The sequence below is a fragment of the Apium graveolens genome, chromosome 7 (assembly GCF_009905375.1).
Source record: "Apium graveolens cultivar Ventura chromosome 7, ASM990537v1, whole genome shotgun sequence".
NCBI classification, from domain to species: domain Eukaryota; kingdom Viridiplantae; phylum Streptophyta; class Magnoliopsida; order Apiales; family Apiaceae; genus Apium; species Apium graveolens.
In genome coordinates this window covers 27,114,563-27,128,601 of record NC_133653.1, presented here as the reverse complement: position 1 = coordinate 27,128,601, position 14,039 = coordinate 27,114,563, and the positions used below count along the sequence as shown (strand labels likewise).

Sequence of the window (14,039 nt, the reverse complement as noted above, 5' to 3'; positions counted from 1 at the left end):
ATCGTTACACTAACACGAAGCGTGCAAAATTAATCAAATATCGTCAAACTTACAATTTCATAAGCAAGGATAGAATTCGAATGATGTCACTGCTACAATTTAATTATCGCATGCGTATGTTATGTATGATATGAATCCAGTGTGGACAAATCTTAAGATGGTTGGACACAAAATTCTGAAAGGTAAAAAAGCAGGCAGAGAATAACAGCAGTAAAAGGGTAAAAAAAAATATGAAAGTGACTTGTAATGAAAAGGAGAGGGAGAATATAATTCAGTTTTCCTTGTCCTGTGAGTAACCAAGTTTGTTTGCAATTGCATTCTTACCCTGCAAATTGACTAATGTGATAATAAAGTAAAAAAGCAAAAAAAAAAAGTAATAATAAAATAATATTAAATAGGCTATAAAAACTAAAAAGTAGGCAAGGCTGAGCTGAAGTTGCATTAAGAAGATAACAAAAGAGAAATGGCCATGGAAACACTTTCTTCAAGTGAACTATTAGACTTTATCATCTATGACACAATCTCTGCTATTCCATACAACTACAATGTGTCTTCAGATACAACTACTTGTAATTTACAAGACAATGCTCACTTAGCTGCACCTGCTGTTACTACTACTAATTGTCCTTACACCTCTTCTTGTTCCATGAATTTATCGATAAAACCCGAAAATGGTAGCGAAGAACAACGGAGGCTAGAGGTGCAAGGAAGGAAGAAGAGGAGGAGAAGACCGAAAGTATGCAAGAACAAGGAAGAAGCAGAGACTCAGAGAATGACTCACATTACTGTGGAGAGAAATAGGAGGAAACAAATGAATGAACATCTTGCTGTGTTGCGTTCTCTCATGCCTGACTCTTATGTTCAAAGGGTATGTTTGTCTTTCTTACTTGTTAAACTCAATTAAGAACTCTAAATTTCAATCCATAATGTTTATCTAATCATCCTCTTCGTTATAATAAGAGGTTGAGCGTTCAAGTTTAAGCAAAAATAAACAAATTCTTGAAAAAATTCGCTATTTATGTTAGTCTTGCAACTCTGTGTGAAATTTTTTCTTAATCCATCAACTTGTAAATTAGAATTGACAGGTTCATTACTTTTGCTACTTTTGCTACAGTATTATGTTTTGGTAATTTCAAGTTAATTTGGTAGGATATTGGTTAAATTACAAATTTCAGGAATCCAATTATGGACAAGAGTTTCTGTATGTTCTTGATTAGGTCCATATATTAAGTAGATAAATTTTTCTTAATCATGGATAAGTGGGGTCATATGTATGGTGAGTCTGACCTCAACCTAAGTAGTACACTACATATGCATTCTATAATTCTATGGTGGTCAAACTGTTCTTCCAATAATGACAATTATATCTTAAACACCTTAATTAACTTATGAAAATTTCATATTAGTGCCACTAATTATCTTGCTTTTGAGTAGGAGGTTTTTCCTATTTTGAAATCTACAACCAAAAAAGCTGTAATTTTTACTAACTTTTTTCCGGATCTTAAGCCCATGCACTGAGTACTTATTTCTGCTTTACAAACTTTAAAATTCGAGGTCAGAACTAGCTACTAACCCGTTGACCCTCTCTATACACACTCCAGCTCCTTTTACAATTTTTTTGAGAAGAAAAGTAGAAAGAAGGAAAAAAAAAAGCAAATTTCAACAGACACTCAGACTCAGACACAAACCTGAACACAGGCCCATAGTTTTAAATTTTAATCAAGTTTGGGTACTTCAAGAAACTAAAACTGTACTTTAAATTTAATATTTATGATTTTGCAGGGTGATCAGGCTTCTATTGTGGGTGGTGCAATTGATTTTGTGAAAGAACTTGAGCACATTTTACAATCTCTTGAAGCTCAAAAATTCCTACAATTACAAGAATCAGGCGAAAAATTAGACCCTGTCGAAGCAACGCCATTTGCGAAATTCTTCACATTTCCGCAATTCATCACCTCACAGACCCCTAACAAACACTATACTTGTAGCAAGACTAATGGTGCAATTGCAGACATTGAGGTCACACTGGTCGAAACACACGCAAATATTCGGGTTTTATCGCGACGAAGACTCCGGCAGCTGTCGAAATTAATCGGTGGTTTCCAGGCTGTTTACATGACCATACTGCACCTCAATGTTACCACTCTGGAACCAATGGTTCTCTACTCTATCAGTACCAAGGTATGCATGTGTACAGTAATTTCATGCAATTTTTTTTACAGATGATAATGACTATAGAGAATGCAAGAATCTGCTTTATTCATGTGGTACGACTCATCTTTTTCTTTGAATTATTGTGCTAAAAGTTCTGAATAACATGTACAGTTTCCATTTTTTTATATTATTTTTTCACCTTGTAATTTACCTGAGATTTATCGTAGTGTCCAAGAATCAGAAAGAAAAGATAATTTGCAAAGTTTAAATAGTACTACCATAGTGTAGCTAGTTTAGTCTATTGTCCAAATCCAAAACCCTATTGAAATGAACTTAAAAAAGATATGCATATAAACACAGACTTTTGATATAGGTTCCCAATAAGAGTGAGTATTGTACAAATTACTGAGGACCATATTTGGAGGGGGGTTTGGGAATGTACCATATGAATATAAATGTTATACATAAGACTACAAAAGAAAGTAACAAGAATGCTTTGGTATCCTAAAATTATTGGGGTTGATAAATATGAGGACGAAAGAGTACTATGGTTTACATTTGTTATATATGTCATAGTTGTTGAGATACAGAGTCATATATGCTTTTTGTAAATGACCCTAGTCTACTAGAATCAAAAATGCAAATATATATGTTTTGCAAGTATTTCTAAAATATTTATCATACACATTTGTATATAATATAATAAGATATTAGATGTTTGAATTGTCATCAAGTAAGTTAAATATTCACGTACACATCTATTCATTCGGTGATAAATAAGTAATATGATATATTTAATCGTACGATTGGAAATGTTCTCTTTTTAACAAAGTCAGTATATAGTGGTTGTCGTTTATTTTAATTTTATGAACTTGGTAAAGAAAATTGGATTAATAGTGAGGCTATTTTATAAAAAAATGTGCAGATGGAAGAAGGATGCCCAATGAAATCAGCAGATGACATAGGAGGAGCAACTCACCAGATTCTGAGAATTATAGAACAAGAAGAAGAAGAAGAAGAAGAAGTTGTTGTAGGATTGCCTTATGCTGATGATTTTGCCACCTAGTCTGTAGCTCTGTATCAAACCTACCTACCTGCCCATCCTGCCCATAACCCTATATATATAAAAATATCATGACATGGAATTATTGTTTCTATAATGCCAACCCCCAGGCCAAACTTCTGTACGTTTGATCCTTTTGAATATGCTCATCTTTTGCTAGCTCCTTGTTTCTTGTTTCTACAACATTAGTCATAACCATGCTTATTTAAGCTTTGGTTGGTAATTCTTTAGTGACGTTAATCTTTCTTTCTCATCCGTGTACAGTGCACTAATCATTAGAGCAAATCCAAGAATACCCTAAAAATTTGTCGTAAATTAAAATTTGAGGTAATTTGATTAAAATAGTGCTTCAACAATATCCTAATAGTATCTTAAAATACTAGGAAATTCATCATGTGCCTCATTTTTAAGGCACCACTAAGTATGCACTATCTCATTTATTTCAATTAAAAAGTTATTTTCCTTCCTTTTTACATATTTCTCTACTCTTATCATTTACTTTCCCTCCTCATTATAATTCAAATATATTATTACTTTATTGCCTATATGACATATTGTTGGAGTTGATGTACAATAAATTTATCTTAAATCACTAGTACACAATAATTTTATAAGGCATTTACTAGCATATTGTTGGACTTGCTTCTAATTCATTTAATTATTGCATCCGGGCTTGAATAAGTGATTATTGCAACTTATGGTATCGTTCAATATTATACAATATGATAAAGTTTTTGATATGAATATTTGAAAGTCATCGATTTATGTCTTAATATGATTTCACTGGACGTTTGAGACAGTTGATTAATCGGATCCCAGTACACATCACTGTCCCATTAATTAGAAATCGTCAAATTAGATTCTTAGGATTAATAAATTCCAATCCAGTTACAGTCTAAAATCCCTATCAAATCATAGGCACAACTAAAAGAGGTTGTCACAGTGACAGGAAAAATCATGATTTGAAAATTAAACAGTGTAAAACAATGTATAAATCCTAATCAAATGATGAGTGGGATCTGCATGCTGCAACATTGCCATTTTCTTTTAATATCTCGAGCACCTTTCAAGAAAATCGTTATCGGTCAAAAATGGATAGCAGTCAATCCCTACCAATTCTTTATTATATTTCCAAGTAAAAAGACACAAACTAGTAGATGAATCTCTGTAATAATTAAGATGATGCTTTTGGTAAATATGCTGCAGATCGAGGAAATTGCAGAGTCTAGATTAACCTACACAATACACTACTTTAGTACTGTGACATCAATCAAACAAATCTAAGGTGTTTAGTTCAAACAAATCTAAGGTGTTTATTAGCGGATTAGGTCTATGCTGGGTTCGTGGAGTATAATTAATTAAGTCTATAAAAATAGATTATTTAAGTTTAGATTAATTTATGAATTATATACTTTTTAAATTTGGACGTTAATTTGTTTACACACGGTTTCTTCTCTTATAATTATTGTAACTGTAAAATTATAACATAATACAATGGTGAGAGATCAATGCAAAATTGATGCGATTTATGAAGTAATAATTTCTGAACAACGTAAATCTTTGTCTTGCGTAATTATCGTTCACTTTCTTTTTCTTATTTATTCGTTTTGGCTCTTAGTTTCGTTGTTGTATAATCAACAATTGGTATTAGAGCCTAAGTTTTATAGGATAGTGTGAGTGATGGCAGTTGACGATAATATAAACATCGATAAATTTAATGACAAGATTATGACTTTTGGAAGATGCAGATCGAAAATTATTTATATCATAAAAACTATACGAACCGCTGGAAGAGAAGAAGCCAGATTCAATGGATGAGAAATCATGAAATCTATTTGACAAGCAAACTCTCGAGGTTGTCAGGTTGACTTTGGTGAAGAATGTTGCTTACAATATCGTCAAAGAAATGATAAATTATAGTTTGATGAAGACTTTGTCAAATATGTATGAGAAACTGTCTGTTTCAAATAAGGTATATTTGATTTGCTTGTTTGTTGTCACGAGATTGAATGAAGGTGATTGTGTTGCTGATCATGTGAAAGAATTTAATCCTATCTTAGCAAGATTGGCGTCGGTGGAAATTAATTCGATTATAACGTACAAGCATTGTTGTTTCCATCCTTATTACCAGACAGTTGATCAGGATTTGTCAATGCTATAAGTAATTCATCTGGGAGCGATAAGATTACTTTTGATGAAGTTCGAGATTCAATTCTTGCGAAGATATTCGTAGGAAAAACTCAGGAGAGTCGTCAGGTTCCTTGTTGAGTGTTGAGAGTAGAGGCAGAAAGTCCGAAAGGGGGCAGAATAAGGGGCGTGGCAGATCGAAGTCACAAAAGAAAGGACAATCCAAAGGTCGCAAAGATACTATTTGTTGAAATTTTCAAAAAAAAGGCCACTTCAGAAATCAGTACACGACTCCTGCAGCTCATAAAGAAAAGAGTAAAGAGGATAATTCAACTAATGTAATTGAAGAAGCGGTGGATGTCAATACTTTAATTTGGTGTATTGAATGTTCAGTTGAATCATGTCTTATGGATTTTGGTGCATCATTTCATACTATCCCTTGCAAGAATTTGATTTTAATTTCAAAGTTGGAAATTTTGGTAAAGTTTGTCTTGTTGATGATGAGACTTTGGATATTGCGGGCATGGGAGATATTAATCTCAGAAACTCTTTGGGGACTAGCTGGACGTTGAAAGATGTAAGGTACATTCCTGGACTGAAAAAATACTACTATCTGCGGGTCAGTTATATAAGGAAAGGTGTCGAGTTATTTTCTGAGACAGACGGTGCAGGGTTACAAAAGGGAATCTAGTTATTTCTTCTGGAGAGAAAAAAAAGAACTTTGTATATTGCTGAACAATCTAGTTATGAAGCAAATGCAATTGTTAATGAGATTGGGTCTTCAACTTTGTGACACGAAAGGCTTGATCATATGAGTGAAAAGAATATGAAGCGAATGGGAAAATTGCAGAGCTGAAGAATGTGAAAGTTGGGTTATGTGAGCCATATGTTCTTGAAAAGCAGGAAGGCGTTATTTTTACAAAATCATGGAGAACCCCCAAAACGAAGAAGTTAGAGCTAGTTCATATAGATGTATATGGTCCAACAACAGTTGTGTCATTGGCTGGATCTCGCTACTATGTTAATTTCATTGATGATTTTACTAGAAAGGTATGAGTTTATTTTTTTAAAAAATAAATCATATATGCTCGCTACTTTCAAGAAGCGGGAGACTAAAGTTAAAAATCAAACTAGTTTGAAGTTGAAGAGTTTGATGTCAGGTAATGGTGGTAAATACAGTAGTGATGAGTTTAGAAACTATTACGCAAAATTTAGGATTAGAATGATTTAAATTATTCCAGAGAAATCACAATGGAATGGTGTTGCCACATGAATAGAACCTTGAATGAAAGGGCCAAGAGTATGAGATTACATGCAGGGTTGCCAAAGACTTATCGGGCATATGTAGTTAGCACAACGACGTATCTCATATATAGAGGACTTTCATGTCCTTTGGGGTCCATGATTCATGAAGAAGAGTGGGAGAAAAGGGAGGTAAATCTTTCACGCTTGCGAGTTTTTGCTTATGTTTCTTATGTGCGTGTTAAAAATTCTGACAGGGATAAGGTTGATCTGAAAGCAAAGAAGTGTATCTTCATTGGTTATGACTCAGGTGATATGGATTACCATTTTCAGGATGAACTGACGAAGAAGGTCCTTATGAATAAATATGTTACTTTTAATGGGAATGAATCGTATAAGGATAAACTTGCAGCCGATTTTGAGTTTACAAAGGAACAACCTGAGAACAGAAAGTAGTGCTTAAAGATATTACAGAAGAATATCTTTCAGGAAATAATGGGGGTTCAGAGAATGTTGATGACTGTTAGTGTTTGTGACACAGAGACAACACTATGATATTTTAGTTTAAGATATTTGGATTATTAATATTTTATGTTCTATCGATTATTTCTTTTATGATTTATTAATTCTTAATTTACCGCGGTATAAATGTTAGATTAATAAATGTCCTTGAAATATGATATGCAATTCTATATCTCTCTGTACGTAACTTAGAAATGAGATTATGAGAATAGTACCAATATTCCTAAAGGTCCATATTCGAGTATTATTATATGGGACAATAATAATGGATTAAGATTAGTATATTTGTTGACTGATGATCACATCTCATTGATCATAGGTATGGTGATACTAAAGTCAAAACATGTAATATATAAGTGATGATGTCAAAGATTACTGAAGATAACAATATCATTAGTGGTCCTGGTCAAAGTGTGAAGCATAGCCAAATGGACATCTGATCTAGGGAGAATAATGAACTGTTACTTTTCATAATCTGTTAAGCTTGTGGTTAGTCTTGTTAACATGCATGAATGTGTGTTAAGCAATCTTCTCATCATTGGGAGAGATTGTTGTGCAAAACATACCTGTATCTAAACAAGACTAAGTCATTTTGTCAATCCTAAGTAAGTTGTAATATTATCTTAATTTATATTTTGTACTTGTAACATTTAAAGTCTGTAAAAATGTCAAAGGAGCAGACTTGAACCTTTTTCTATAAACAGTATCAAGCCTAAGAATTCTATCTGGAAGAAGATCAAGAAGATCATGCTTCAGAAGAATTATGAAGAAGCTTGGAGTTGGATAAAACTGTTGTAGGAAAAATACTCTAAGTCAAGATCTCTACAAGTCACAAATTTAATGTTATAGAGAAGTCATTCGAGAACTCTAGAATGGCTTATAGAGAACTCAGAAAGCTTACAGGGAAATCAGAGATATCGACAGGCAAATTGAAGATGTGAAGATTGGAGATATCGACAAGTAATTTATTCACTAGAGAACTCAGAGTTATCGATAAGTCAAGTTTCACTAGAGAACTCTGAGATATCGACAAGTCAAGAAGCTATTAGATAACTAAGAGTTATCGATAATTCAAAGTGAAGATGTGAAGACTAGAGATCTCGACAAGCCAAAATTCTCTTATAGGAAACGGAAGACCTCTACAAGCCAAACTAAATATAGAGTACTAGAGATCTCGATAAGTCAATATACTTATCGAGGTTTCAAGTGTTCTATAGACCTAAATTAGAGATCTCGAGGTAAAATCTCAAAGTATAAAATCACAGACCAGTTCAATATTCAAGATAAACAATCAACAAACAATCCAACCAGCTGGATTGACAAGTCTACAAAAAGCAGCTTGAAGAATGTGCAAGATCAATGGTGAAGATTAACTGACAGAGGAAGATTAAAATTATCACATGATGCTAAAGATATGCTAAGTCAGAAATGGAAGATCTACTTTTCTATAAATAGAAATGACAAGTGACAGTTTAAAAAAGCTAATAGCATGTCTTATTGCACACTGTGTAGACCAACAGTTAACTAAGTTATAAAGTTAACACTGGTCTTTAAGTTAGATGCAACAATTTAGATAAAAATTTCTTGTAACACTCTCAAGGAGAAGTTAAGCTCTTTATCAACAAAGAGCCTAGAAATTTTGTAGCAAAACAATCTTAATTTTAATATAAAATTAAGTGAGTTTTGAAGATTTGTGTTCTTTATTTTCTGCAAGCTTAATCTCTGCATGAACTCATTTTACTACAAGATTTAATTTACTTTGTTCAGCCATAAACTTTCAAGAAAAGCTCAAAAACAGTAAAACACATTCACCTCCTCCCCTCTGTGTGTTATTCATTTCCTAACAAGTGGTATCAGAGAAAAATCTGAAAATAAACAGATTCAAGATCTTGGAAGAATGAATACATAGAAAATTAGTAGCATCAAAATTCCTACCTTTGACAAAGCTAACTACACTCTTTGGAAAAAGAAAATGATGCTGTTTATCAGGATGGCCAATCCCCTCTACATTAAGATCCTCAAGAATGGACCCTTTATTCCTATGGTTAGAGTTGAGGAATCTACAGATGGAGACATGGTTATCCCAGCTCATTATGCTCCAAAAGATCCTTCTGAGTGTACTGACCCTGAAAAAGAGAAAGTTTCCCTGGATAGCAGCTTACAATTAATATTGATTGAGTCACTTGAAAATGTGATGTACAACAATATTGTCAACTGTGACACTGCCAAGAAAATATGGAAAAAGATTGAGATACTCTGTGAGGGAACTGAGGAAGTTAGGTCAAACCAAAGAAGAATACTGATTTCACAGTATAAGGGTTTTATGGCAAAGTCAAAGGAAAGTATTACTGATGTGTTTGAAAGATTCAATAAGCTGATAAATGACTTGCAACTTCATGACAAATACTATGAAGCTGAAGAATTGAATCTAAAGTTCTTGCTCACTCTCCCTGATCATTTGGAACAGAAAATCTCAGCAATCAGGGAAGGGAGAGACTTGAGTAGAATAACACTGGAAGTTCTATATGGAATTTTCAAAACATATGAACTAAAGATGATTCAAAGGCAAACATTGAGATCTGGTCAAGAACATGTTGTGGATGGCTCAAGTGCTTTAATTGTAAATGAAAGCCAAACATCTAATGATGAACCAAGATCTCAAATTTCAGTTACCTCAACAAGTGAGCAAAGAATAAATGATTCACAGGAACAAGTCATTCTGAAATTGGAAAAAGATGATTTCTACACTCTTGAAGAACTGAATGAGCTAGATCAGTCAATGGCCTATTGGCTAGAAAATTTTCTAACCTTAGAGTAAAGAAGCCAAGATACTTCAAGAGTGAAGGACGGTCTTTCAACAAAGATAACAACTGGAAGGAAAAAGGGAAGTACAATTCTGATAGCAAGAATGGCTACAAAACTGGATCTGTTGATAGATCTACGATAAGGTGCTTCAATTGTGTTGAATTAGGCCACTTTGCTACAGAATACAGGAAACCCAAGAAGGCAAAGAAAGATAAAGCTTATCTTGAACTTGAAGCAAAGTACGAAGCTCTTCTGAAGAGACAGCAAAGCCAAACTTATATTGCAGAAGGTAAAAGTTGGGATGACTCTGAAAATGATGAAGATGAAGAACTTGGAAACTACTATGCACTCATGGTCTTGGAGCAAGGAGAATCATCCTCATCTAAATCACAGGTACCAACTCTTACCATCACTGATTTAAATGTGAATCAATATAAGAAAACTGTTGAAAAGATGAGCACATAAATATTTCACATTCATACAAGCATGGTGGCTGCAAAAGAAGAAGTGAGCAGACTGACACACATGAATGAGAAGCTTGAGAATGAAAAACAAGGAATTAAATTGTTGATAGTGGAGCTTGAAGCTTTCAAACAAGAAAATGGGTACCTGAAGAATAAGCTCAAGTTTGCAAATGAGATTAAGGCCGTGCTAAGGGAAAAACTGGAGAAGAATGAAGTAAAGTTGGAGTCCTTCAAGAATGTATCTGAATTGGTTGGTCAGTACCATGAGAAAAACAAACCATGTGCAAACATTGCTATTGGTATTGATTATGATGCCTTGAACAACAAAAAGAAAAACATGAGTGACAAAGGAAAAGCAACAGAGAATGAAAATGTTCCAGCAATGCTGAAAAAGGTTGAGTCACCTGTGTTCAAGGCTTGTGAAGTAAACTTCAGTGAAGAAGAATTGATTATTAAGCAAGAAATTGCAGATGAGGATAATGAAAAGAAAAATGCAAACTCGACTCAATCTTCTAAGGCTGAAGAAAATCTCATGGACAATCAAAACACCAAGACTCCTGTCAAAGAAATAAAGATTGAAGATGCAAGAAAGAAGAAGAAAAATAGAAATGGGAAAATAGGGATAAACAAAAGAAATAATTTTGCTTATGTTGTAGATGCTCCTAGAAGAAGTGTGAAAAATATGGATTTGCAAATCATCTAACTCACCTTTGTAAAAAGGTTGTTAGCAAGCCAACTGAAGGAGCTTGCAAATACAATGAAGCAGATTCAAATGATCCCTACTCATTCTGTGACAAGTTTGACTACATCCCTTGCAACTTGAAAGTGATGAAGAGTTGTCACAAACTGAGAGTAGACCTTAAAGAAACAAAAATTGGGTCTATATCAGATAGAGAAAATGCACAACTATCATTAAACTCTATTTTATCTGAAACAACTCACTCTGCTTCTGCTAAATCAGTTAACAAGAAGAAAGTACCCAACACTGCTTGGGTCACTAAACACACCTAAATATCATTGTGTGTAGGGCAAAGTGAAGAAAGTCATATGGATCATTGACAGTAGATGTTCCAGAAATATGACAGGTGATAAGGCCCTGTTATCACAGTTTGAGGAGAAAGTTGGCCCATTGGTGATCTTTGGAGACAACAGCAAAGGATTCATAATGGGATATGGCAAGATTATTTCTGAAAATGTTGTCATTGATGATGTAGCACTAGTAGCTGGTCTTGAAGTGAATCTTTTCAGTGTTAGCCAATTTGCAGACAAAGGCTTTGAAATTTTATTCAACAAAGAAGAATACACTTTTATCAGCAAGAAAACTGGTGAAGTTGCCCTGAAAGGAGCAAGAAAAGGAAGCCTGTTTGTTGTAGACTTGGACTCAACAAATAAGGATGATATTTGTTGCTTCTACACCAAGGCAGCAGAAGAACAAAGCAAGCCATGGCATAAGAAGCTGTCTCACTTGAATTTCAATGCAATTAACACCTTGTTCAAAAAGGAGTTAGTAAGAGACATGCCCAAACTGGAATGTTCTCAAGTTGAAGTTTGTGAAGCTTTTCAGAAAGGAAAAATGAAAAGATCAAGTCACAAGTCAAAAACTGTGAATTCTATAAGTGCACCATTGAAACTTATTCACATGGACTTATTTGGACCAGTGAATGTCTTATCAATTTCAAGGAACAAATTTGCACTTGTGATGGTGGATAATTTCTCAAGATACACTTGGGTAGAGTTCATGTGCTCTAAAGTTTAAACTACACACATCATAATTGAGCATATCAAGAAGATAGAAAAATAGGCTGAAGATTACAATTATGTGAAAAGATTGAGAAGTGACAATGGAACAAAATTCATAATGCTACATTGAGTGAATTCTGCAAAGGCAAAGGCATTGTTCAAGAATTTTTAGCTGCCAGAACACCTCAACAAAATGGAGTGGTTGAGAGAAAAAACAGAACATTGGTTGAAGCTGTTAGAATAATGCTGCAAAATGCCAAGTTGCCAACAAGTTTCTGGGAAGAAGCTGTTAACACTGCATGTTACACTCAGAACATATATCTCATTAACAAGGCACATGGAAAGTCACCTTACTCAATCATGACTAAGAGAAAGCCTAATGTAAAGCATCTCCATGTGTTTGGAAGCAAGTGTTACATTTTGAAAGATAACTCTAAATATGTTGGAAAGTTTGACTCAAAGGTTTTTGATGCAATTTTTCTGGGATATTCACTGAAAAGAACAACCTACAAAGTTTATGTGATTGATCAAAAGAAGATTATGGAGAGCACATATGTGATATTTGACGATGACAAGTATCCAGGCATGAAATGCCTTGATGATAATGAAGCTAAAGCCCTGGTATTTGAAAACCTCAACATTGATAGTGATTCTGATGGGGAAGATGAAGTTGATGCACAACAGATATTAAATTAAGAGACTACTCAACTAGGAAAATCATGAAAATGGAAACTCATCTAAAACACCTGAATTTGAGAGCACAAACTCAGGGGGAGAAAGAGAAGAAGGATCCAACAGTTATACCAACAATGAAGAAAATAATGAAGGCACAAGTCAACAAACTCATACAAGGAAGTGGGATAGAAGTCACACTTGAGAAATAATTATTAGTGATCCTACTGCTGGTGTGAGGACTAGAAGTGCAACTGCTAATGAGTGCCTACATGCATGTTTTCTATCTCAAGTAGAACCTAAGAAAATTGATGAAGCTCTACTGGATCTTGACTGGATATGTGTCATGCAGGATGTTAGGTCACACACACTATAGAGGGGGTGAATACAGTGTAAAGTACAATCAAATTGAACTTTAATATCTCAAGTAACAGAAAACAAACTTTATTGAAACAATAAACTCTGTTACAATATGGAACTGTTACCTCTCAGTGATGAACAAATATCACGAGAGCTGCTAGGGTTACAATGAATAATCTTCTCGAATATAATAACACTTATAGTGTAAACCCTATGTTTGTGTTTATATACTACACAGTTACAAGATAATCACTAATTGATATAGAATATAATTCAGCTTCCTAAAATATATCAATCAGATATCTTTTCTTCTAAGTATTCTATTCTTCATAGAATTCCTTCTTCATGCATATTTCTTCTTATGTTTATCTCGATCTTCTTTCCTTTAATCAGCTACTGTCCTTATCTGAACATCCTTCAGCACTTAAGTTCTGATATCCATCTTCTGATGATTATCTCCTGATAATATAAGTACTGATATCCTTAAGTCCTGACTTCCAGTAAGTACTGATTTATCATGTTTAAGTAAGATCTGAAAACTAAACATAAATCATATTAACCATGACATTATCAAATATATCTAACAATCTCCCCCAACTTGTAAATTAGCATAATATACAAGTTTAACAGATATTTGATGATGTCAAAAACATTAAGTACAAATGCATGAGAATTAGACTAGATAACTATAACTTACAGTCCTTAAAGCTTTACCAATATTTAACTTCTGATAACAACTTCAGTCTGTACAAATATCAGAATTTAATCAGTTGTAGATCTTGACTTGGCTTCATCTTCTGATCTCTCTGATGTCAGGAGTTGTTCTGAGATAGTTCTTCAACAAACATCTTTCAGCATATCTAAGTTCATCAATCATCATCCTTTTAACA

General features: G+C 33.8%; 1 protein-coding gene across 1 annotated transcript; it reads left to right on the top strand.

Annotated features, from left to right (window-relative positions):
• Positions 1-409: 409 nt before the first annotated feature.
• Positions 410-3,470, top strand: LOC141675173 (transcription factor bHLH94-like). Its single transcript, XM_074481887.1, has 3 exons — positions 410-868; positions 1,783-2,181; positions 3,080-3,470. Exons 1-3 carry the CDS (start codon positions 464-466, stop codon positions 3,218-3,220), a joined length of 945 nt encoding a protein of 314 aa, XP_074337988.1. The 5' UTR covers positions 410-463; the 3' UTR covers positions 3,221-3,470.
• Positions 3,471-14,039: the final 10,569 nt, after the last annotated feature.